This window comes from Anomalospiza imberbis, chromosome 2, assembly GCF_031753505.1.
Source record: "Anomalospiza imberbis isolate Cuckoo-Finch-1a 21T00152 chromosome 2, ASM3175350v1, whole genome shotgun sequence".
Lineage (NCBI taxonomy): Eukaryota > Metazoa > Chordata > Aves > Passeriformes > Viduidae > Anomalospiza > Anomalospiza imberbis.
Window position 1 is genome coordinate 105,946,331 of NC_089682.1, and position 26,938 is coordinate 105,973,268.

The window sequence follows — 26,938 nt, forward strand, 5'->3', positions numbered from 1 at the left end:
AGTTAAGTATAGGGGAGTATATGTCTATGTACACACATGGAATGATCTCCTGGTCGTAAAAATGGGTGTGCTTGGCAAAACAGCCCAACAGAAGCCCATGTCTACATTGCACAGCCCTACATGCTTTGACCCAACAAATCTCCTGCCCTTTAGATATGCTTACACTGGCAGGCCTATAGTGTGGGTGCCAAAGAGTCTCTTAAGCCACCTCTCATGCCTGCAAGGGTTCACCCATATTTCCCCTCAAGTGTTCACAGACCAAAGCTGGAGCTCTCACAACCTTGGGAGATGGTTACCAGGCCACAACCTCCTGGTTACCCCAGCCATGCAGGACAGACAGAGTCAACTGAGACAGTAAAAGGAGATAATGCGCTGCACAAAGGAAGAAGAAAATGAGATAAAATAGAAAAGGGAAAAATATTCCAGTAAAATAAGAAGTAATTAATTTTTCATTATATTCCAGTGCAAGTTATTACCACTGTGACAAAAAAAAAAAATTTGAACCTCATCGCCTCTTCTCCTATGTGCCCATTTGTGGCTCAAGATGTGAACCAGAGAGAATGAAACTCTCGCTTGCTTGATATTTAGGGCAGGGTAGTCAACAACTGTTTGCTCTGCTGGCAAATGACCCATAGGTCAAGCCATTGCTCAAAAATATCACAGATGGATGTTGCCATTCAGAGTGCTGACTCAGGGAGAGCAGGAATGTCAAACGAATGAGCAATCATCATGGTATTTTGTTTAGCATGGAAAACTCAATTAGAATTCTGTACTTCTCCTGCTTCTTGTTCTTCCTTGTGGCAATCTTTTTACACAACAGCAAGATGTTAACAGTGCAGAATAAAAGGCATGCTAATAAGTATAATTTTCCTTTTCTTTTATCCCCTGAACACCGCATTTGCTTCATGTTCTTTATTCCGTTGTACATAGCAATTAAATAAAGAAAAACTGGCGCTGGGCTGTTTCTTTCTACAGGGATTTTAAATTTTTCAAGCCACTCCTCTCTGAGCATTTGTACATTTGAAAGCAATTGTACATTTGCTCCCTTTCCTCCACAAACATCAGGTCCCCTCTAGGAACTGCTGTTCTTGTATGCAAAGATGTCAGAGCAGTGAATAGCAGTGGAACAGTCTGTCTGAAACCCATTTTCATCTGTTTCTTTCCTTTTTTATCCCAAGTGTTATCTTATTCATTATAAAATATTTCTGTTCCTCTATTATATTTTTTCCTTTTCTTTTTTTCTTTTTTTTTTCAAATTCCCTGTGTCTACACAGGGTAGATGTGGCTTTGATGGATAGATGATATATGATAGTTTGAGACACGTTTGACAGAATATAACTTTGGCCCGCATAAATTACTGTCAGGGAATTTTCAAGGAAGTACTGAAATAAATTTGCAGTGACTCAAAAATGTGTTATAAATTATAACATAATCCCCACTGCAGAATGATTTGATGCTTAAAACAATTAAGTGAGTTTTTTGCTTTAGGTGAATCCTCATAATTTTTCCTTATAGTTCAACTTCTCAAACTGCTCTGAGCCCTTTGAGGACAATATTTTAGAAGGGAAATTTTCCCTCTCCCTTGCCAAAAATCATATTTCTTTTCTGTCAAGCTTGTGTCTCTACTCTCACAGGTAGTTCAGAGATGGCAAGGTTTGGTCTTTCCTCACATACTTGTATCAACTCCTACAGAGGGTAACTAGGATCCTTCTACATTGTGCCACTACCTTCCTGATCCTTTTCTACTCCAAGTCACCAAATCCCAGCTTTTCAAATGACATTCTTGAAATACTCCAATTAAGAGGATAAGAAGTGAGGGTTTGTGAAGCTCAAAATCCTTATGGGATCTTGAAAATATTCTTCAGGCAGTGGCCTATATTTTATGCATTCAGTATCAATGGTAGCTTTGACTCAGTGAGAGTAATCTCTTCTGTCTGCTGAAGAGTTCCTGACTGGAAAATAACTAAAATAGACAGAAAATGTGAATGTTTCTATTATTATCTTTAGCTCCCTTCTGACACTACACTTTGTGAGGGTGCATATTCTTTTTTTCTATTTTGAGTTTTTTCTACACTGTGAAGAACTCCAGAGTAATTTTTATAGACAAAATTGCAAATTTTCTAGATTTTTCACTCCCAATCCTCTGAAACTGCTTTTCTTAAAATCTGCAGTCTTCACTCTTATAGTAAAACAAATACAATTTTCCAGTTTTTGTGACTGTTACTAAACTCCCCAAAACATGGATTTAAAAGTTTCTAGATTTTGGAGGCAAATAAACCACAGCACTCGTTACTTTTATAATGTCATTACTTTTATGATAGACTCCTGACCGTGGGAACACAGCCTGTGGTCACCAAATGCCTGGTGTGGCTGAAAAGCATCAGCAGACAAAGGTGGGATAGGCACTTTGAAAAAAAAGCCAAACAAATGGCCAGCGCACAGCTGCCTCCATCGTGAGAGGGCTGGCATAGGAGCTGGGCTGCTTTTAAGCTCCTGTGTGCAAGGAGCAAGCATCGATCTCCTGTCCAGCTGCTTGCTTCCATCAGGAGCAGTAACTGGCAGAAGGCTGCCTGCCAGCTAGAGGCAGCTCTGCAGCTCGGCTGTACCTGTTTGTTCTCAGAGACAGCTGTGAAGAACAGGCGGGATTGCCTGGGCTTCGAGGGAAGAATGAGACAAGAATATTTTACTGCTCTTTGTGAAGTGACTCACCAGATATCCATTGCAAATTGATTGCTTTGAGTCCTGTAGCTTTCCTTTCACCACCCACCCTGCCCTCACAGCCCACAGCAGAAGATGCAGAACAGACGCATTCCCGTTTTCCATTTGTATTTGGAAATATCCCAGTGACAGCACCCTTGTCCCAGCAGAACCACACAGCCTGTCTTCCCCCTACAGCCCCTGTGATGCTGGGCCCTCTAAAGGGAAGAGGAAGGTGCAAGCACAGAAAGAAGGGCAGTACTCAGGCCTCTTCCCTTGGCAGCATCCAGAAAGGGGTGTATCCCCCTCAGCAGAGTGGTGACATAGAGTTCCCAGATGAGAGCAGCATGCTTGTAGTGGCAGGGAGGTGGATGGCAAGCTACAAAGCCTGCCCAAGAGCCACAGCAAATACTCAAGCAGTAGCATCAAGCCTAGTTGCATGCTGTGTTTACCTGCTTGATTTAAATATAGCTTGAATTGTCCTATATTATCACTACTGTTAGGTAGGCGTGCTGGGAGAAGTGGGGAGATTTTTTACCTCATGCAGAATTCAAGAAGGGAAAATAGAATTTTCATTGTAAGGAAGGTACTAGAGATATAGGGAAATGCTTTGCTTATCCAGTGACTCTCTGATTTTAAGTAATTTGCTTGGTATATGATTATTTTTCATCTATATGGGGTATTCCTTTCTTCTCTTCATTTTTCTGTTTGGAATAAAAACTCTTTGGGACAGAGAACTCATTGAAATTCACACAGTATGCCTTAAGTGCTGGAAACTGTGCTCATTCTTATCCATCGGTGTTTGCTCCTTAAATTGTCCAGATTAGATTTCACAAATGGTTTTGCAGTGTATTGAATTTATGGCAGAGGTGAGCTGTGCACCTTGAATTCATACCGCTCACCAAGTCACAAGGCTCAGACTGAGGACTCCAGATATACATATCTGCTTCAAAGGGAACCAAAGAAGGGGTCAATTTCCTGATTCAGGATTAGATTGAGCACCAATTTTGAAAGAATATCTAAATTCATGACTTTCCACCCAGCCATGGCAGAAAACAGGGAATTGATTCGTCTCATAAGATTTTTGCTGCTTTAGGATAAAATCTTATGAGACCACAACATTACTTTGCTATACTTCAATCTGGATTTAAATTTCCTCCCTCTTTTAGAGGGAGTCTTGAACACCAGCAGCAGCTGGACCCACGCCCAACCTCTCCATCGCCTGTCTGCATCTGCCTGGGTCCCTGGCAGCCCTGAGGAAGCTGTGTGCAGTTGTTCTGTGAGGATCCAGTAACTGGGGCACTTAACCTTATCATGAAAGGACAGCTCCACCTCAGCTCCCCTGCTCAGTAGGAAGGCAGTGAAAGCCATTCGTATATTGACGTAGCAGATTGACACTACCAGGCTCTCTCTGACTCTGATTGTTTTCCTGATAAGCACTTTCCCTGTTGAGCCTACTCAACCTGCCAGAAATATCTTTTTGCATAACTTTGTGTCTCTGAAAACATTACCTTTTTCATTCTCAGTATTTTGTGATTTTCACTTAGAACTTAGATGCTTTAACCATTTATATTGCATGTGATTTAACACTAATTTGTTGATAACTTTCTCATCCCTGAAACAACTCTAAAAATGAAATTGTGGCATCTTCCTTGGAGAGTCTGGAAAGAAAATTTGGCAAAAAAAAAAAAAAAACAAAAAAAAACAAAACTACATATCACTTCAATGAGCATATGCAACAGCACAAAGCCTCTATGGTGACTTTTAATTTTTTCCTGACTCTATATATTCACCGCTTGTAATAATGCAGATTTGTATGTATTTGGATTAAAATAATCCAGAAGGAAAATATTCAGGCTATTGAAACCAAACTCCAGCTCCAGAAGAGAATGACTGGCAACCAGAAGTGTTAGGGGAGGAAAATCTAGCAGGCATTAATTTTGGATGGAATAAATCTTGGTGTTAGAACAAGCAGGAGTTTGCATGGTACAGCTGCAAGTTTGGGGTGTTCCCATAGAACATTAATAATGGAAACATTATTAATCTAGATTATGATGTGGAGAAGAGCACTCTACTGTTCTAATGCCTTGCTCTCTGCAGCTGCTCTCCCTCGGGCTGAGTCTGTGGGACCTGGGGATCCCCCAGGATAAGAGGGCCTGAAAAGTTTGGCTTTGAATCATTGAGAGTCCTCTGAGAACTTCTTCAGTTTGGAAGGCAAAGGAGCTATGTCAAGAAGTAACTACTAGAAGCAGTGCAGTTAAATGTAAGGCTTCTTCAAGTATGAAGTACAATTATCCTTGCTCTGAGAGGATATATCCCAGCTCTTGCTGCACTTTGAAATCATACACTTCTCATGGCTCTTGTGAGGTTTCAGCTATTTTTCTGCTGTAACACATGCAGGTCCTTTTAAACCCTTGAGTTTTAAGACAAGAAACAGCCACTTCACTACAGGTACCAGATGAACATTTCCAGGACAAATGAAAGTCTATGTAAGCTTGAAATACTCTATTAGTAATTGTTTACATTAGCTATTAACATTTTTGCTTGGAGAGATGAAGGACTATTCAGAAAGAAACAGTGCTTAACGGCTTAGCCTTGCCACAGAAAAGCCTCTGGCATTTTATCTTTAAGATTCCAACATATTTCTGTTGCTGCTTTAATACTTATCTGCAATAAAAAGCTGATTGCTCCAAGTGCTTTGGATTTGCTTGAATCAGATTTATAGACCAGTTTTATAGTGCTGCTCCTAGGTATTGCAGGGAAGGGGAAAGCTGCTTCAGGTCCTACAGATTTCCATTTCGGGGCATTAACATTTCCTGTACTTTCTACCTTCCTAAAGTAATGTTTTTATTTACTGGGGGTCAAAGTGCAGAGTTTAAATGGACACATTTATGGAAAGGAGGATACATTTATGGAAAGGATATTTGGGGCAGGTTGCTCCACCGTTGGACATATTTCTGCCCTTCATCTCTCCCCAGCCAAAATGAATGTTGAATGTGGCAGGAGATTTTTGTCAGGCTCTACCTGCCTGTGAGAAAAATTGTCAGTGTTTTATTAAAAAAGAAATGTCCATTTGATGATGCGAGACAACGTTGTGCTCTCTGCAGGGCTGTGGAGACTGCTGAAGGTAAGATCCCCAGGTGAGGGTTAAGACTCAGAAAGGCAGCAATGCCAAAGGCACACGCCTGTTTGCTTGTACTCTTTTGGAGCACAAGGCTGTCAGCTCTGAGCAGTGACTGTCGAGCCGCTACACGAGCAATGGCACCTGCCCCTGGAGCCAGCAAACCTGTGACGTGACTCCAGCATTTCCAGGCCACAGATGGCAAGGAGCCTTCTGCGGGATCACGTCAGCCCTCATGCAGACCCGCAAATTATTTTCCTGAAAAACATGCAGTAGGAAACCTGGATTGTTTTAAAATGCCTGTTTCAGGTCAAAGCTCAATACAACAAAATTCAGCTAGGTCATCCAAGACAGCACCCTGGGCGGTCACATATAAATCACAAGTTGCAAGGGACTTTCCCACATCGCTGCAGGTGCCTCAAATGGCACTAGAAACTTAAGTGAGTCAGTGTTGGGTTTCTGAGGATTGACGTGAATGTAGATACCTAAGTGTAGGGGTATTAGTCTGGAAGCTGAAGGCACCCTAACTCTCTGAACTTATATATGTGTTACTCTGAGAATTCAGTAAGGTTAATAGCCATTCTTTATTGTTATTAAAGGCCTTAACTTATTTCTTGTCAAAGGTAATAACTCTCACAGACAATGACAGCAACAAATCCTTTCATTTTGCTTCAAAATACTCTGATGAGAAAAATCTTGCTTTGTAAAGTCACCTGGCTCATTTGTTTTATTTCACAAATTACCCAGGTGCTCATTTGTGCTTTATAACTGGGATTTTGCATTAGCTCTTGATTAGAAGAGCTGTCATCTGCTTTTCTGCAGATTCAGAAACATGAATCATGAGTAGGCAGTTATTGGTAAAGCTCCAGACCATTTAAAGTCACAAAGTCAGGGAAAAAAAAAAGGATGGAAAACAAAAATCATTTTTTGAGCAAGAAGACCTGGGTGAAATTCTCAGAACTTCTATGCCCTGAGAAAGTATCAATAACCATAAAATTTCATAGCCCCCTTTTTAGAACCGCAGTCTTAATGTTTTGTAGGGAAAATAAAGCTTTGGTTAACCTTGGCACTGGCAGACCTCATTAAAATAACAGCCTGTCACTTTTGAGTTTAAAATAACAGGGTTGTCAGTTTTATATTCAGCGGAACAATCTACGGTCTTATTCTCTGGGAAACACAGCGGGTGTGCTGAGGGGGGCTGGCAGCAGCGTCAAGACTGAGCAACACTGCCATCTCGAGGGCCCCCCAAACCCAGGGTCCTCCCTGGCAGCTGGGGCGACGCGGTGCTCAAACCCCGCTAAGTCCATGTGGCACACGCCTCACTTTTTAAAAAGCTGAAAATAATATACCATCAAGTGCATGGTGGTTTGGCAACGGCTTGGCATTTAAATTTGTTTTGTGAGAAAATATGGAAATGTATAATGTATGAAAAGAAAGATTTCCATATAGAGCAAATAAAGTTCTGCCTCGCTTGTTTTATAATTGAAGCAAGTCACCCTCACTGAGGTACCCAGTGTGCATTGAAATTTTGGGCACCTAATGAGCCACACAAAAATGTGTGCCTAAGCTCCCTACATCTAATCAGTGGAGAAATGAAGGTTCCTTTAATAAAATGTCTGAGAGAGATCCTTTTTAGCTAAATAGCTGGATGAGATAGAGGGAGCCCAGTTCAGTTGCTTATACATAAATCCTTAGTGCCTCCAAGATATTTATAGGAAGATAAGAGAAGTAACAAAGGACACACAGGAGACACATCTTTCTTGGGGGACAGTTCCTAAAACTTAGTTAACTGCTTTTCATTAAGCCCATCTTACAAGGAAAACTGTGTGTCAGTTAAAATACCCAGCTGTCCTATACTAAGCTGCTTGTGATTTATGATTCCTGCCCTGACTTCGACACTCACATGTAGCAGACATATACACATAACAACTTAGTTAGAAACAGTATATAATATGTGGTTGCTACCTAGTCCTTTTAAACAAATTGTTGGCTGTTAGTCTTTGAATGCTTTCAGATTAAATCCCTAATGGACATAAATCGATGTATGAAAGTCTGGCGCAGTTTTCTGCTGGTACGGCAGAACACAAATCAAATGGTGGTGACCTGTTTGTTCTTCCTACCTGGCCATGCCCATGAGGAAGGACATGCCTCTCACAATTCCACATGCAGCTCAGGTGCTCAAGTACCATATCCACAAATCCATTATCCAGCTGCCCACCATTATACAAGGTCTACATTATTTTTAATAAAGACTGCAAGGGTACTGAGTGCTTGGCTGGATGTCTTAGACGCTTCTAGGGCAAAGCAAGCAGCAGGCAAACAAAAAGCTTGTCTGGTTTTTCACTGGAAAATAATGTAGCATGAAGAAGTGGCATTAGTTAAATGTTGCTTGTGAATGAAAGGGCATAGGAGTCAGTGACTAAAGAAACTGAACAGACACGAACATGGCTCGCGATGGCTGCTTTCATGTCTGTTCTCTGAGACAAAATGTCAGACTTCTTTCCACTTGCTGTCTGTAGCTGTTCTGTCAGTGTGACACACTGGCAGAATATACTTTACATACATGGCCTGAAGTCCCTGAAATTACCGCACCCCATCACAAGCAGCCACTTGAAACATCTGCCACGTGTCTTTGCTGCCACATACAGTCCACAGTACAACATCTGGGGTGGCACCCTGGTACCCCAGAGAAGCAACTTCCAGTGAACCACCAGAAACATTTCTACGTTTTTCCAGGTCATAAAGGCTTAATTCTCAATGGACTTTGCATCAACACATCTCTGAGCATCCACAAGGAGAAGGTGTTGACAGAAAGGCAAGCTGAATATTCTGCTTTTACTTCAAAAGGAAAATCTTTCCAAATCACAGAATAAACAAGAAAAAAAATGTTATTTTAAAAAACAGCAGGAAGAAGAAAGAGAGGTTAAAGGGAAACATTTCTTCTTAACATAAAGACTCCATATTATTTTATTTCATTTATTACATTGAACCTACGTCAGGTTTGTGTGCATTTCACCATCTTTGAACATGATTTTAGCATCTTCTGATAGTCCTTTATCTTTGAAAGTAGGAATTATATGGGTGGAGATGATGAATCTGAAAGGAATATGAGATGGTCTTGACAGGGGAAGATTTGGCAGAGCAGGACAAAAAGAAAAAAAAGGAATTTACTTTTAAAAAATTATTTTAGGGACTCCACATTTAAAATTTGCTTTTTGTCCCCAGTTGCTTTTGAGCATACTTTATCACACTGCCAAAGAAGCATTCTTCCATCAGAAATTAAGCCAAAGTGATTCCACTGTCTTCCGTGTTCACAAGCAAGGGTCTTTCTGCAATCTTTCATGCCTTATGAAACTGATATTCAGCACACTTTTATTTTTACATAGTATATTCAAAACTTACTTTGAATTCTCATTTTATCCAAATGCCCTGAAATAAAGCAAGGAATGCTAGGGTCTGATTCCTACTAAAGTGACAGGCTTGCTTTTAGCTCACTTCATGACTTTGGCATGCAAGGTGAGTAAAGACAGAAACATGGGTCAGTTATTTATTTACCTTATAACTGAGACCATGCTGATAGGCCTGGAACTGAGCTCATGGGTGCCCTTCCAAGTCCTGCTGAGGAATTGTATGACATACATGACTGACTTGATTGCATAGAAGTCAGTGGCAGAAATACAAAATAAACTCTTTCTCAATGTAGGGTGTGTAGCTATACCATTCCTGTAACTCTGGATATGAGTTTCTCTTTGCAAATTATGCCAATACTTAACTTTTCTCAGTTACACATTAATGCCTTTCTTCTGTTAGCAATTATAGATCAAGACAAGGCTATTTTAATATCCATTTTTTATGTCCCAAATAAATTAAAAATTTGAGTTTTTGCATGTTTCTGGCTATATCTTTTTTCTTATGAAAAAGTATTGTGATTCAGAACAAGTTTCATACCTCCAAAGTAGCTGAAAAAAGGGTATTTCAGTATAATATCAGGGCTATGTCAGGAAGATAACTAGGGAAAATCAGGCTAGCTACAGCCAAAGATATCCAGTTGTCTTAATCCCTATAAATCTCTGCTAGAGCAAGTGAAAAGAAAATGTGTAAAATATCAAAACCGCATATGTCTCATATTTAAATGTTTCCACAGAAGTCTAACCAAGCTTGAAAGTTAATCTTTAATTCAAAGAATAGGAAATACCGAGGAATCATTTACAAGGCCACAGGTCACTAGGGAATACAGTAGTCTGACTTCATAAATCACAAGCAAGCAATGTTAACTGAGTCCTTAGTGGGCTCTATCTTATTTTCAAGGGTCTATACATCTGTTACATTGTTTTTAAATGCTAGTGGCGATCAAAACAATGTACAGAGGAACATGTGTAACCATGGGGACTAATAAGAGAATTTCTGTGGTCATGCTTGACAAGATCCCAGAACTGAAACCTCTGAAATCCACGGGCAAAAAGTTTAACATGTCATGGCAGGCATTACATCTCCTAATTCTATTCTTCATTTAAAGTTACATTAAAAGTACTTCAAAGTTATTACCTGCCCAAATATTCACCTCACAGATGAATACCAGGCCATCAGGCTACTCCCTAAAAGAGGATGTGAATCAATCAGTGTTCAGAATTCCTTTAGCAAAACCATCAGACACCATACTGCACTTCCAGAAAGTTCCAGGATGAGGTTCAAGGAACCAGTTTGACAGATGTGCAAACTCCAGTGCTAAAAAACTGAGGATTAGCAGAGGTCTGGTTGGTCAGACAGCAGGAAAGGGCAAGACTCCAGAGACTGAGTCCACACAAGTTGTGTAAACCTCCATGGTGAAATAATGCAATAGGAAGGTGTGAGGTGGGAGATAGCTGTGAAGGGAAATATCTGAATGACATAAAAAAATTTTAAAATGCACCTGAATCAAAGGCGCCTAGAGAGGCTGTAAATGGTAATGTTTCCCTAAGCTGTAGTAATTTTTACTATTGCTGCCTTTTGTGAGTCATGCAAATGTCTGCTTCCCCCCAGGCTCTAAAATGGGAATAACACCTCAGGAGGATGCCTCTGAGATTTAATGAGTTGTCATTCACCAACGATCCTGAGTAAAGTAAGACCATCTTACTTTATCAGGTGTACCTCCTTAATACAAATTAAAAAGAAAATCCATTTGGAAGTTTAATGATTTTTTATCTAATATAGAGTATGCAGACACCATTTAATATCTTCAGAAGAGACTGGGGAATGGGAGTCCTGGTTTTGATTTTCAGGGAGGATCTGGAAAGCATGTGCAGTGTGTGAGCTGTGACAATTTCTCTCCATCCTTTTGCTGGCTTCTGTGAATATTAAAGGCTTCTACTCCAAATTACAGCTCTTAGAAGGGTCAGGGGGAAAATCACTTTCCAATAGGTGCTGAATCACTTGTTGAAAACAGAGGTCTGCAAGTCCTAGAGCACCAGCTGTAATCTGAATATGAGAAAAATCTGAATGTAACTCCAAACACATGAGTTTTGAATAGCTTTACATAACTTCCAGCAAGCAATGAAGTTACTGCTCTGAAAGCTAATCACTCACAACCAATATCAATCAGATTACTCATGTAAATAGTCATCCAGGCACAAGCAATAATAAGAAAATCTATCCCTTTGACTTTCGTGTTCAGTAAACTTATATTAATGGATCCTCCACCCGATAATCTTTCTTTCTTACACTTTCTATAGAATTTCTCTATTCTCACTGTGTACTAGCAGGAATTTACACACCATGAACAATGGGTAGTTTAAATGAGTTGCTTGTGCTGGTTAGCTATCCCAGCACAAGAGTAGAGTAGAGACCTCAGCAGAGACCTTGGGGTTTTTACCCTCAGCATGGGCAGAAATAGAATAAAAGTGATTGTTATCTCCCCAAAAACCCTGGCCCTATGGACCAAAGATATCAGAAAGGGCTGGCATCCTGACACCATCTCCATTTCTGCCAAAGCCTTGTTCACAGCCTGTAAACTGGAATTTAATTTTTGGCTTAACAGGGCTCCCCTGTTGAGACTTTGAAGGCTTGCAAATGCCACTAGTATCTCATGTGAAAACAAAGCAACTAGGGCTTGGCAAGGGGTGTTGAGGAGATTTATAAGGTGTCTATCATGGCAAGAAACACTGTCAACAACCCATACAGAAAAATACTCTCTTACTTATTTCTTGTGGATGAAAATTCAAACAGTGCTTCTGAAATAACATCCTCAGCTGTTTCTATCTCCTGGCTTATAAAGTGACATTCCACAGAGTTTAAGCATGGCAAAGCAGCATAGGCCATTTGTGAGGAGAGCTATCATGTCCTGAGAAAAAAAGATAAAAGAGATAAATAGCTGAGTACAATATTGTACCTCAACAAGCTAAAAGACAATATCAAAACTGAATGGAGGAATGGAGAGCTTTTATTTCTTGGTTTTTTAAAGAACAAAGCTTAGCGATTTCCTTTAAAAGCTATTCAACAAGCTCCCCTAAATCCTATTACAACTTAATGTGAAATGCTTCTGTTTCCATAAGACCAACAGTGGCAGCATTCATCCTTTGTAGTCTGTCCTTTGTCGTTTTTTCTATCTATTCTTGTAGATTTCCCCACTCCAGTATACCATACACAAAACAAGAACTGAAAAAATTTTAGTCAGAACATTTATTTATTAAGTTGATGCTGGAAATTCAGGTTGTTCCTGCTTGTCACCTGAATCATGCCAAATTAAATTATTGTTCAAGGAATTTATAAGGTAAAGAAACTGTTTCGATACTGTCCCAACATTTCTTGCATGCAGATTCTGTATTCTGCTACAGATATTTAGCTAAACATAATAGCAAAGATGAATATAGTCTCTGCATGACTTCTCACTATAACTGAGATCCAAATGTACTGCAGTGTTTTCAGCTCATATATCTTAAATCAGTTCAACATCACCTCAGCACTGCACCATTTTTTAGAACCTCCACATGCAGCTGCCTATATAATATTTTTCTAAGACATGACCAAGCTGATGGGTTTATCTGATGTACACTATTTAACTGAGCTTACATTCAGCAGACTGTGAGGCATATTAATTCTTAAAAAGGTGTATATTTAGAAAACCTTAGATAAATGGAAACTAGGAAGTGCAGGATGCAACATTTTTATTAATGTCTTGCCTGTGGAAAAAGGTGACTTTGATTGTTTGTATGTTCTGAGCTCAATGCTGGGTGTCTTGTTTTTAAACACAAGGAAATTAAGTTGTAGCACCTTTAGCTTTTTTAACCTTCACCATCATCACCATTACAAATTTATACAATGTATTGTTTAACATTATAATTAGTGTGGCTGATGTTTTTTAATCTGTTTTCCCTCTCATTGTCTCTTAATCAGGTAACAGACATTAAAGAAAAGCTAAAGCTCTCTAAAAAGTTCTGGTCAACATTGCCCTACACAATCTGCAAGGATGAGCGAGTGACAGCGGGTCCGTCCGTCGAGGAGGACTGCTGGAATGGCCACACCAAGGCGAGGTGAGGTGGACCCCTCTCCACCCCACCCAGTCCAAATCCCCATCTGGCCTGAAGCATTCATGAAACTGGGGGTATTTCACAAAACTGTTTATGAGGGTGAAAGACAAATGGGGAGAACAAGCCATTGTCCACACGCCACTTGTAGCCAAGATTACTTATTGTCAAGGTGCCATTAAAGCCAGAGTGTGAGTCAGGTAAATGTGCACAGAGGGTCACCATGTGAAGGCAGAAAATGTGCATTGGTTCAGCTCCAGAAGGATAATTTATACTGAGATTTCAAAGAGCTCTTTAGGTCCATTTAGCATCCCTGTGTTGGGACTGACAGCTTGTGAAGCAATTGCACTCTCGGGATACCATACTGGGATGAAACAGAAATTGGAATTTCAATTCTACTTGCTATTGGCTGGCAAAGCTTAAGGCTATTTACTGGGGGGGGGAGGGCAAAAAATGAAAAATCACCATCAGAGAATAAATGTAGCACTCCTACTTATCTTGTGTAGAAGATTTGACCTTATGTTACTTCTTCAGAGATAACTGTGATCATCTGCCCATATTTGTGATGAGTTTTCTGTGAGTTTTAATTTTGAAGCTTACTTGGCCCTGGCTGCAGCAGAGCAGGAACCAGCAGATGAGCAGGTGTCTCCAAAAGTCCCAGTGTGGATTCATCAGCTGGCAGAGGAGAGGATCTGATTGTCCCTGCTGAGAGGGGGAGGAATTTGCTCAGGGACCATGCCAGGGGCAGCAGTATCCTGTGCTTTTGGGTAGATGTGAGGAGTGGAGAGGTCTGAGTGTCTGGTGACAGCTGAATCTGAAGAGAAGTGACACGTTCTGGCATTCAGGGACTGGAATCTTCATTTTCCTTTTGCCTGAAGATATATATGAAGATAGAATATAAAAATGAGCCAAAAAGAAAAAACAACCAACCAATCAAACAAATAAACAATAGAAAAAAATGAGACAAGCATGTAAAATATAAAAAGCAGTGCAAATAAGACAACAAAGGAGAAAAACTTAGAATTGTGCTCGGTGTCATTTTACATGGATGTATGGATGGACAGATGCATAAATAGATCGCACCCCCCCACCCTCTCACCATCTGATCATTTTGATAAGGAGCACAGTTTACAGGAGGATGTTTCACACTGAATGCACACAAATTTTTCCTAGCCTTACTACATAGCCTTCAAAGGAATTCATTTTACAGACAGGAGGAGGGGGCTGTTTGGGATACTGCTAGCCCCCTGAATCCACTTATGGATGAATGTGAACAAGTCTGTCCAAAAGCATGAGCCACTGCTTAGTTGCTAAGTCCCAGATCCAGAGAAAGTCCCTGGGGATTTAGAGAAGTACTAGTAGGAGTGTCTGGCTATTACACTATTCATCATAAAGGAATGGTGTGAAGAGAGAAATAAAAACGTGTGGTTTCTCTTTCTCTATTTTATCCTTTCTTGTTATTGAACTTTGAAAGACATGAGCCCAGGCCAGTGCACTGCCAGCAGCTAAGCAGAATTTCAAGGCGCCCCAGCTAAATGCCATGAGCCACATCAGGATGCATGCATCAGTAAGAGATATATGCTACTCTTTCTACAAAAGAGCAGCCAAATCCCTTAATATCTATCTATTCCTCCTGGTTTCCATGCTTAACACTAGTGTGTGTACTACACCTGGCAAATACTTGGCAGCTCTCTTCTGCCCCTGCACTGAAGGGTTTGGCACAGCTTCCACATTTGTTGGGAGTTAAGGAGGTACATTTTAAGCATACAGTTTTTCACCCTACTTTTGCAGAATTTATCTTATGAGAAGCCTGTTTTTTTTCATTATGCCTTCTGAGATTAATGTTCTGGAGAGAGAAGATCAGTCCTCTCTTAATAATCTTCTTGGTATTTGAACACAGATGTTTCACTGGATGTAGAGTGACAGCTTCAAAATATCACCTGAAGATATGATTTCAGCAGGTCCAGTCACTACTCCTCTGACCAGTTTCTGTTTAATATCCATTCACAAAGGAAATGTATAGTCACAGTAACAGAATTCAATAAGTGCTTCAGGTGGAGGCAATAGTAATAAGTCAGAGAAACACCACAGAATGTCATGGCTGCATATTAAATAGTATTAAAAACAATATTGAAAATAACCAGCTCTAAATGCAAAATCACTTCTTGGCTGGTGGATAAAGATTTTTACTGCAGCATAAAAAAATAAAGGTTTCCTTTATCAGACTGATTAGTATCTGATATCAAATACTAGCTCACAAGAACAAGCATAGCAAAGTCTGGTCAGTATTCATATATATATATATCTCTGTGTTCACTGTGTCAGCTGTCATAAGCACTCTTGTGCTATGTGAGGAGCTGCATGTTGAATTCCAGAGAATATGACAAAAGCCCGTGGTAGGAAAAAAAAAGGAAATTTAGCCACTTCCTGTTTTCCTAGACATTAATGCTGTAACTAAGAAGACAACATGGGGTTGGCTACCATTGGAAAAGGAAATTATTGCTGGGGTTTTTGTCAAATTCTATTTTGGAATAAAGAATTAGAAACTTTGAATTGCCAGCTAGACATTATGCCTTATGTTTCACTTTACACATCACCTTTTGCTGCTGCTTTTACAGGGGAAAAGAGTTACAAACCTGAGATCACAGAGAATGAGAGCTTGGCTTTCTCCTGAGAGAGGCATTACACCAAGGTCATTTGTGGTTATTACACTCCCTAAATATCACTTTGCTGCCATGATTAATTTACAGTGACACCAGGTCACCAACTGAAGGTCACCAATTCACAAGTAATCATGGAGTAACAGAGTCATCCATTTGGTGTTCTGGAAGGGTGCACTTGGCTCATTGCTGATCCTGTACAAATAATGGTTTTAATCAGGTCACATCACGTAGAAACCAAGTGCTGTGGAAATGGGAAAATATTTATTAGATGGATGAATCTCTGTTTTTGAAAAATCCATATTAAAGATAATAATAATAGCTACTTCAGACAAAGTGCTTTTTAGAGAGATGCCCAGCAGGATTTCTCCATCATATTTGTATTCAGAAAAGAACATGAACATAATTTTATGTTTAAAGAATTAACATCTTCTACCAGATGTGCAGAGACAGATTTCTGAAAGCTATTTAGGATCTAAAAAACAACATTAAGATCAAACTTGGAAAATTTACCTCCCTCCCTACATGCAATTAAATTCTTAACAGCTGATGGCATCTTCACTAATAGGTATTCTCCAGAATTAAGAAATTTTCTCAAGAATGATGGAAAATCAGTCTTTAGGACTTAAACCAAGTCCAAGGTATTAATCCTTGAATATATGACTTTTACTGAAGTAACAGCAACCAAATCTGGAACTCTCTGATGTTCAGGAGAATAACTTTTAATTGCTCCAACCAACTCAGCCAGCTCATTCCAACCAAAGCATCTGGGAGATTGTGCTCATGCACTATCATCCTGGTGCTCATGCTCACCAGGACTATAAACTTACTAATATGTCTTAGCTCTGAAAAGCTGTAATCCATGGAATAGATGAGACCTGCATTCCTTTCCACAAGGAACCTATCACTCCTCCAAACAGAAGAAGAAATAGAATAATATATGAGACAGAAAAATGAAACAAACAGAAAAACATACAGAAAGGTAAGGAATAAAATGAAAAATGAACACTATAATTTTCAATATCTAGCTCAAAACTACAAGGTATGTCACCAAAGCAAACACAGGACAGATTCTCAGCTGTCCTGACATTCTCTTCTTCTCCTGCCACACATGTGGGAGTGTCTACTTCTTTGGCAGAGAGCTTTTAATTTCTGGTGAAATTCAGTGGGAAAAAAGACTCACCAAACCAGTGCTTGGCCTGAGAAAGTTGCTCATTGATGTCCAGCAAAGCTTGCAGTGACAATGAGTTGGGGTCCTTTAGCTGCATGTAGGCACAGATAGTGTTTAGCACCACTAATGAAAGTGGGAATAAACCACTTCTCCCTATGTGTGAAAACTGCCTATTCTTAATTTATGGCTCTGGTTTATTTTGATATCTTCAAAAAAAGTGGCAGTTAGGCATTTTCTCCCTCTCCTTGTGTCTGCTCAAGCTTTTCTCCAAGATGGAGGGAAAAAAACCAAACAGAAAATATCCTATGGGGATTACCTCCTGAGCAAACAGAATCAGATGAGGTGAACTAGTTAGCCAAACAAGCCAATTTTCCACTGCACTTATCTTTCTGGACCAGATGTGACTGTCTAAACCCAGCCCAGCCTGAGTAAGCCTGTGCTGTATTTTGTATTCTATTGCCTACAATTCTGTGCACCTGGAATACCTCCAGTACTGCCTAGGTGGCATGCCCCAGTTGTACTGTAAGCAGCTGCTGTGGCAGCAAAGTATGGAGAATGTTGCCCTTTAAGACAGATTATTTTTTAAAATCATATTCCTCCTTTTTTTTTTCTTTTTTTTTCTTTTTTCTTGGGTGGGTGGGGTGTGAACTTCACAGCTTTATATATATGACCTGAAAGATTCATCAATCATTTTTAGACCTGAAAAGGAAGCAGACACTGTGGAACATTAACAGGTTATTAAAAAAAAAAAAAAAAACCAACCAAAAAAAACACCAAGAGGGGGAAAAGAGAAGTGGTTTTAAATAGGCTTTGTGGTACTTGGCTATGATGTGCCAAAAGACGTCTTTGCTGTGTCTGCTGAGACAAGCAAGAACTGTGGAAAGGCTAAGAGGAACAGAAAGCATTAATATTTCAGAAAACAATGTAAATTACACTAAAATCCTGACATAGCTGAGCAAGGAGCAAACACCAGAAAACAAACAGTATTGTTCGGCTTCTCTATACTCAGAGGGCTAAGAAAGCTTGCTTCTCTTTTTTTTTTTTTCTTTTTTTTTTTTCCCTTTGCTAGGAGGATGGAAAGAACAGACACTGATTCAGGTTGGCACTTCTCTTCATTTATAATGGGCATACAGTTCTTGTAATGGCCAGGCCTACAAAGAGATCATTAAGGGGAGCAGAAGCAGCAGCAAAGCTTAAAATTCACAAGGGTGTCTCAACTTACGGAACTGCAGCAAAAGCAGCTGTGTTCAACAACTTTGCCCAGCCAGCAACAAATCTTCTGTCAAATCATGGTCCCAAGACATGGCTTCCTATTCGGTGTGACTTAACCCTACCCCACACACATCAAAATGCTTTTGTCAGAACATGTGTCGGGCTGCCTCTCCAAGGCTGCCACTCACAAAACACCTTGGGCTGCATGTTCCCATATCTGCATCAATCCTTTAAATAAAGGAAAACGATTCAAAGATATTTCATTCAATATAACTTTTCTGTCTTTCCTCTCCCCCTGCAAAGAAGCAGGTGAAGTAGTTCAGCAATGAGGGCAGAATCGAGCGACACATTCAAACATTCCGGTACTTAAATATGGGGTGAGGCAATAAAGAGTGTGTTGCCCATGCAGTTGTAGTATCACTGGAGATTCTGTGGGCCATCTGGGATGAGTGTGACACAGGACACTGCCTCCCCTCTGGACCAGAGCCTGGGCTAAAACTGCTTGAGCATTTTTAAAAGTACCAATGTTAAGGTGCCCGAAAAGACCCCCAATACCCTGTCAGTGTACTCAAAGAGGCAGTTTTCCACTGGCTGAATACACTTACCTACTGCTATGGAAGATGGTCTCAGTAGTCACGACACCTTCACGGAACTGGAAAATTAGACCCTGGACCTAGTGGATATTCAAACCCTACTGGAGTGGCAGCATGACGCCAAGCAGCCTACATCCTAGTGGCTAAAGTGGCATTCAAGACTCAATTCAGCTGCCTTGAGAAAGAAACACACTATAACTTTAGATGCCCCAGATGTCCAGGACCTCCCACTGAAGCCTGCAGATATGATCCAGAAAGCCTCACCTTTCAGAGCTCACCTTTCAGAGTTAGTGACAAGAAGAGGAGGAATAGCTAAGAGCATTCAAATGGCACCAGCTGTCTGTGTTTACGGAAGGAAATCCCAGCAGACGAAGCATAATGAACTAGTCATTTGGCCAAAGGCACATGGGACTCTAACAGCTGTCCCTGCTCCACTGATGAATAAACTCCTGACTAGCTGTGACTGGATCTGGTGGTGGCTAGATCTTGTGAGAGCAGGACTCTGCTTATGTGCAGACACTTGCATTTGAACACACAAAATTTGGTATATGTGTAAACCTAAAGATTAATTTTCAGCCTTTCTAATTATTTTGCTATTATGTCCTAAATGCCAAGGGAATTTAAGCATCCAAATAACTGTTAGGCAGTGTTAAGGCCATGGATTTCTTGTGACCTACATCAAGTATGTGTCCCTTACACACCTAAGTGAGGTACAGTTGCCAGGAATGCTTTGGGGGTCACCAGATCCTGGGCAGATAAAGCAGGGTGTGTGGCAGTTTGACAAAATCACTGAATGGGCTGCCCCATGTGAAGTTAGATGATCCTGAGAAGGACATCAGATGCATATTAGTCACAGTGCAAAATACGAACCTCCATGAAATGCACATACCAGAGCACTTTCTAATTGCTTTAAGTCAGTACATTCTTCTTTTATTATTGATGGTAAGACAAAATGAAACCAGACAGAAATCAGTCAAAGAAAGCCTGTGAGCTGCCCTTCAGAGCTATCCTTAGCTTCTTATAGACAGCTTGCAATAAAGAGCTGCTAACCCTTCATAAACAAGGAAAGCAATCCACATGAATATTTAGCAATTTCAGATCACTTGTAGCTACTAACAGCTATGGCCATCATCATGGATGGGATACAGAGCAGGACAATCATCCTTTCTGAGCCAGTAGTTCAATTCTTACATTCTTGCTTTTTTTAATCAACTGCACCTTGAAATTGCTGATTTACTCCTAGGCTGAGTAATTTATCTCCAGCAGCCCTTTCATTTGTAGAGACGTGTGACAGATGGAGATGCTGTTCCTTTGCAGTCCAGAGCATCCCTGCCTGCCAAGGTCTCCATCCTACTGCCTCCAGGCAGCTCTGCAGAATTATTTCCTATTCTGTCTTTAGTGATTCATAACACCGTGGCCTGCAGTCTTGCATACTGGGGGAGGTAGCTCTGTGTTCTCACCACAGTAAATCCGACTGCAGGAGTCTGGATGGGATCCCCACAGCAATGTTATTTCTCGTCATGGTACTTGTGAAACAACAGGACATGCAGCTTGAGGCTGGGTATTTTGGCAATTGTGTTTGGTTCTTTGATGTTCACACACCCCCAGTATTATTCTCATGTAAACCTTCAAAGGCCACTGCTGGCAAATGAGTCTCATCTTGCGAAGCAAGGACCCATTACGCTGAGACTAAGCCCTTCCTTGGTGCAGCAAAGCATCTGTTGTCTTGTGAACCTCCAGAAGCAATGCAGAGTTTATTTTCTCTTCACCATGACTTCAACAGAGAAAGTCCTTTCATCTCCCTTACTTTCACATTTATATTCCAGAGATATTTATATTTCCAGACTAATATGAACATATGCTGTCACCAACGCCAAACTTCAGTGCTGGTAGAGAATTGGACACACACAAGTGAGAGTGATGTGAAATACTCTCAAACTATATTTGGTACCAGGCATCGTGAAAGTTTGTCTTTAGTAGGCTAGACTGTGCTATCGTTACTTATTGTCTGAGCACACATGCACACAAGGAGTCCCACAGACATCAGTAGGACAACCTGGTATGCAAACTAATTACAAAATAGATCATATCCTTGTAAAGAATGTAAAAAAAGGGTAGATGCGCCCCAAATCCCTTGCAGCCTAAATATGAGACAAAGATAGTAGGTAAAGACAGACAAGAGAGAAGAGGGAAACTGTGATGCACTATTTTCTCAGGGTGCCATGCCAGCATAGAGATATAATGTCAACCTTTTTTTCAGCCTGGCAGCTGTAAAATGCACTGATAATTTTTGACAGAAATTTGAAGCAGGAAAAAATGTAGCTTTGCAAAAGCCTGCAAGGAGAGCTTCCTGAGGACAAAGCAGCAGGGGACAAAGAGTGCATCTTTAACAAAGGGTAATGGAGATTTTTACTGTAGGATGATTGGAGGCATGGGCTGCTTTTTGTAGGGTAAAGATGTGCAAAAGTACATTTGTTGCCTGCGAGCAGCCTAAGACTGCATTACTCAAGGTCAGAGAAAGGAATGCTGCAGTAATCAAGAAATTATAAGGTAAGAGCCTGAATAAAAGATTCAGATTTGTGGATGAATAGGAAATGCCATACCTTAAATGTTATGCACAAAGTACATGAGACATGCAAGCATAGCCTGGTTTAAAGGAATAATGAACAAATCAAAGAGAATGCTGGAGTTTGGTAAAATTTTAATGCTTTTTATGGGCCTGGATGTCATGTAGGCTGGAGATGTTCATGGTGGTCTAAAAAAGAGATGCAAGGAAGAATTGGAGAAGGAAATTAAGTGCTCTTTTAAACACCTCAAGATAGGCTTCTAACCTGTCTCAGAACAACAAATATGCTATATACAACAAAGGACGTCATATTTTTTAAGCAGAAAGAAATAAAAACAGCAGAATGCACTGTTAGATGCTTAATTTAGTGTGCAGCCATTCATGTCAGCAGAGGATATGAATATGTGGTGACTTACTGCTGGCTTGCAAACCCTTTCCATAGTTCACACAGTCATTGCTCTTGCTGGGGAGTATATGGAGAGTTAGGAAGTTGAAAAACTTAAATCCTTTCTGCTCCCCATGCAGCTGTGCTACTAAACAGATCCTTTGGAGTTGCTAAAATTAAAAACTATATTTTTAAAACAGTTTTAATGGATCTGTTTAAGAACTGCACATTGAATTTCTTAGCACATCATTTACTGCACAGTGGCTTTTTTTCTGGAATTACTGTGTCTCAAACTAATCTTTCATTCTGCTGTATAGATACTTGCCTGAGATTATGAACGATGGCTTGACCAACCAGATCAACAATCCAGAAGTAGATGTGGACATCACAAGGCCAGACACCTTCATTCGACAGCAAATCATGGCCTTACGTGTCATGACTAACAAACTGAAGAACGCATACAATGGGAATGATGTCAACTTCCAGGACACAAGTAAGAAGCCATTAACTGTCATTACATAACTGTAATTTTGGAACCCATTTATAAATTGGCTCTGTTGCAATGACTTACTGTGGTCTTTGTACTCTGCGCTGCTGACAACATAAAAAGTCTTTTTCTGTTCCATGAAATTCCAGTTATATAATTGTTTCTTTTGCTTCTCTTGCTTATCTTCATGTTTAATACATCCAGACACTGAAGGCTTTCCATAATGCCAGCAGTCTGATCCTTTTTCAGAAGAGCACTTAATCACCTAATTAAGTCACAGTGGGTTTCATTTGGAAGCTTTGCTGAATGAAATTTAGCACCACCAACACTTCCTCATTCCCAATGTGTTCATCCCCACTGGGGTGCCAACTAGAAGGGAGAAAAGGGATGAAAGCTGTAAGCTATAGCACTCACTCTGTTTCCCTCACTCCTTTGTGCCAGGTGACGAAACCAGCGGCTCAGGCAGCGGAAGCGGCTGCACGGACGACATCTGCCCCACCGAATTTGACTTCGTCACCACCGAAGCACCGCCTGTTGACTCAGACAGGAGGGAGGTGGAGGCTTCAGCCACACAGCCTGGCTGGTCACTGCAGACATTGCTCGTCATCTTCCTCAGCCTTGTACTGCAGAGACAGTGGAGATAATCCTGGATCTAGTCAGAGAAACTGTGTTTTAGCTACAGAAACAGCCTACTTTCTTCTTTTCTTATACTCTTGGACAATGAACCATGCCACAAACACTTGCAGTTTTCTACAAGATGGCAGTTATTGCAACCTGCTTCCCATTTTAGTTTTCCCAAAGAGTACCAGGTGCCAGACTGAACTGCTTCCTGCTTTTTTCAGATATCTCTGAAGACAATATCCACTCTTGTGAGAATTCTTTCTCAATCCTTTATTACAGGAGACTTTCTGAGCTTCATTTCCTTTTATGCTGCAAAAGGGAAAAAAGATCTTACAGTATGTGTTTTCCCCAGTGAGAAAAAAGATGGGGGAAGAAATCAAGAAAGTTTTCTTTCTGAATCAAGCCTGACTCAAGGCTGCTGCATTTCAACAGAATATCAACAAAACAACATAAAAAAAAAAAGACAAGAAAGGAACAAAAAAAAATGCAACTATTCTTCACTGACAGCCAGTTTTCCTTTAGGAACTTCTGTAGGATGATTCAGGTCATCAGAATGATCACTGTTATAGGGGGAAAGGCTGGATTTTTTTTCCCCAACACTAAAAAAGTATGTCTCAGCAGTGAATGTCTTTCACTCCATCTGCCAAGCACATCAGATTGGTATGAAGGTAGAGAAGCTGAAAAATAAGTTTATCTTTTAGTATGGTAGTAGCTCCACTAGCTTCAGAACGTCATGTTACAGTTGCTTAGGATTTGAATCTTAACGCCCAGTAAAAATATGAGTAGTAGCACGATTTCACCTAGTTTCTTTTAGGATTTATCCATGTTATAGAATTGTCAGAGTTTTCCACTTAGCTCACCCCTGTGAGCTCACCAGCCATGATGGTAATGTTAAACAACTCTCTTGACCCCTCACGGGCTCAGACAGAAAATAATCTCTTGTGATGTAATCTTTTTCCTTTTGTTACTGTTCTGACATCGATTAGAAGTTTTTGCTACTATGTCCATTACCCTACCAAGACAGCAATTCTCTAATAGACTAACAGCAACCACATCAGTAGTGTGTTTCACACCTAACTACATCTTTCATATCAGTTAATTTCAGTGTCGCAAGGATTTCTTCTACAAAATTTCAGATCAAACAAATATATAGTACTGACATGGAGATTTCTTTCACTTTTTTAGTCTTAGTATGATCATCTATTTTTATATATAAATATATATAAATCACAGATTTTAACTTCTTAATTACAAGCTCAGGGTTGACACTTCTTTATAAGAAAAAAAATGTTTGGTCAACCAACTCTTCTTTTTTTGCTGCTCTGAAAAGTAACCCTTTAATGACTGGTGAGCATGAAAATCAAAGAAGAGAATTTTTTACATATCCAGTTGTCCATTTCCTAACAAGTTTGCAGGTTGGTGGAGAAAACCTCTCTCATATGTGTGTATTTGGTGGAGGGGTGGGGGGGAGCATGTGAGTTTGTATGATAGGCCTAGAGAAGGACATGGATGTTAATTGTGATGGTAATTGTACTTCAGATTCTTCAAGGATACATTGCTTTAATAATCATTGTCTAAATGGCTATGGTCTGGGATAGAGTTTCCCTAATTTGCATCTGGTCATGAAACCCAAGATGGAAGCTGTTTAAATCCTGGACGAATGTGTGTCAACAATTAGACATCAAAATCTTCCTTCTTCTATCAACCACAGACAAAGGATTTTCGGGGCAGTTCTATGTGGTGTTGAAATGATTTGCCATAAATTTATTTCCTGATTCTTACATTGACTCTGGAAATGGTATATATAAATTGTGGTAACACTGTAAAGCCAGCCAACCACATTCCAATTTAGCAGCAGAGCAGGTAGATCATATCCTTTGCAATCGCTTTTTCTTGTCAAATTATAATTAGCTATCGATTTAGGCATGAAATTAAAATAGAAAACACACAGCACGTTAGCATAAAGTATACTTAAGCACTTTTACCAAAAAGTATTTACAATCTATTTATATAGTATGTCTAATAACAAAAAGTATAAGTTTTGAGCCACTTGTATTCAATTCCTTTTCTTCCCCATTTGTTTACTTTGAAATATAATGATAGATAGCATCATAGAATCGTGGAATGGTCTGGGTTGGAAGGGACCTTAAAGATAATTTAGTTGCATCCCCCCCTGCCATGGGCAGGGATGCCATTCACCAGATGAAGTTGCTCAGGGCGCCATCCAGCCTGGCCCTGACAGGTGGTCTGTTCTTCTGGGCCCAGATTAGAATGTCACTGTCTAAGCATACAGATCACACGTGTCTTACATGTGTAAGCATAGCAATGCTTCCCGCTTCTCCAAATGTTCCTCCTGGATCAGGTCTTCTGATTGAGCATTTACTGTGTCCAGGAAGTTTAAGCCAATTCTCATAGGCTTTTTCTTTTGCCCTTGTACAGCAGGTATCAAGCAGAAGGTCTTTGCTTCTAATTTTTTTCCTGAAATTGCACATGTTGTTTTCTACAAGGAGAACCCTTTAAAAATCTCCCCTGATCCATCTCTTTCTACCCATCTCCACATCCTCTCTACATCCTCAGCAACTTTGTTTCAAGAGAAGTTGTTTGATTTTGATTTCTCTGGTTGTGTGTTTATTCAGTGGTAACTGATTCTATTTCCATCTGATTATTATGGATCTGAAAGACAGGCAAAAGTGTCCAAGCCCTCTGATGCAAGTTCTCTGTTGTACTTGCTCCACACTGCTAGTGAAGGAGCTGATGGACTCCTCAGGTTGTTGTGCTAGTCTGGGCACACATGTAGGTGATCTGATGACTGTTTTCAGCTGGTGCAGCCAAGGTGTGTGTCCAGGGTGCTCTCATCTATTTGCAGACCTCCATGGACTTTTGGACAAGGAGTAAGTTGGATTCTTTTGGACAAGGAGTAAGAAAGAACCTGGGGTTCACTGAAGGCGCTCGTCACTGGAGGAGCTTGCCCTGCTCTTCTTGAACTGGATCTTATACACTGCTGCTCAAACAACACACCAGCTTAATCTTTGCCAAAACATGATTCTTGCAGGAGTTCTGCCAGAAATTTTTTGTCTTCCACATTATTATTTCTCCTCTTATTTTTCTACTATGCATGGTGATATTTTATCAGGAGACAGAGATGCCTTTGCGTGAAGTTACTGTGTATACATTTCTTTAATAGTCCCTAAAGGTTGAATACACTCTTCATACATTGCATTTTTCTGAGATTAAGAGAGCTATTACATCTACAGAGAAAATGAAATAGGGAATGAAGGAGAGAAAAGAAAAGGCATTCATGTTCATAAATGTGAGAATCTACATAATTTCCAATTATTCTATTCACACATTCTTTGCATCCAATAGCTCTTCTTCTGAGGCAATTTTTTAGTGTGCCACAATTTCAATATTTCTCTTCTGTTAGCAGCAGATAAAGTAAGAAATTATAAAGAAGACAATTACATGTTCAAGAAAAAGGAGCTAAGTCCTAAGGAAAAGTCCTTTGATTGTGTAAACCCTCTATGCTGCGCAATCTAGAAGTTCTGTTCTTCACATATAATGTTCTTTTAAAGTGGAGGCTAATCAAAAATTAGATGTAATTAATTACATAACTATTGCTGTATACCCCTGTGAGGTTCTATCTTTTCAATGTTAACTGAATTGTTTTTGCATCCTCCCCAAATTTTTCATGTTCATTGTACTGCAGATTTTTCTACTGATGACTCAGTACATCGTACTGTAAATGCAGTGCAGACTCCCTGGACTCTGGCCAAGCTTAGGCATTTCAAAAAAAGACAATCAGAAAAAAATGAAAAAAGAGAATAGAGATTTCCTGCAAAAGAGGAAGAGGAAAGGAAACTGCATCTCAGTGTTCTGGTAAGGGTTGATCTATCCCAGTTCCCTAAGAGGCATCATAGACCTCTGTC

The 26,938-nt window shown here is 40.1% G+C and overlaps 1 protein-coding gene across 2 annotated transcripts in view; it reads left to right on the forward strand.

Annotated features, from left to right (window-relative positions):
- GPC6 (glypican 6) overlaps window positions 1-23,531 on the forward strand; it is a 718,299-nt gene extending 694,768 nt beyond the window's left edge. For both annotated transcript variants that reach the window (XM_068182446.1, XM_068182447.1), the window contains 3 exons: window positions 13,187-13,323; window positions 22,222-22,397; window positions 22,833-23,531. In XM_068182446.1, the coding sequence (XP_068038547.1) occupies window positions 13,187-13,323; window positions 22,222-22,397; window positions 22,833-23,035 (516 nt within the window). In that variant the 3' untranslated portion in view covers window positions 23,036-23,531. The remainder of the gene's footprint in view (window positions 1-13,186; window positions 13,324-22,221; window positions 22,398-22,832) is intronic.
- The last annotated feature ends 3,407 nt before the right edge of the window (window positions 23,532-26,938 follow it).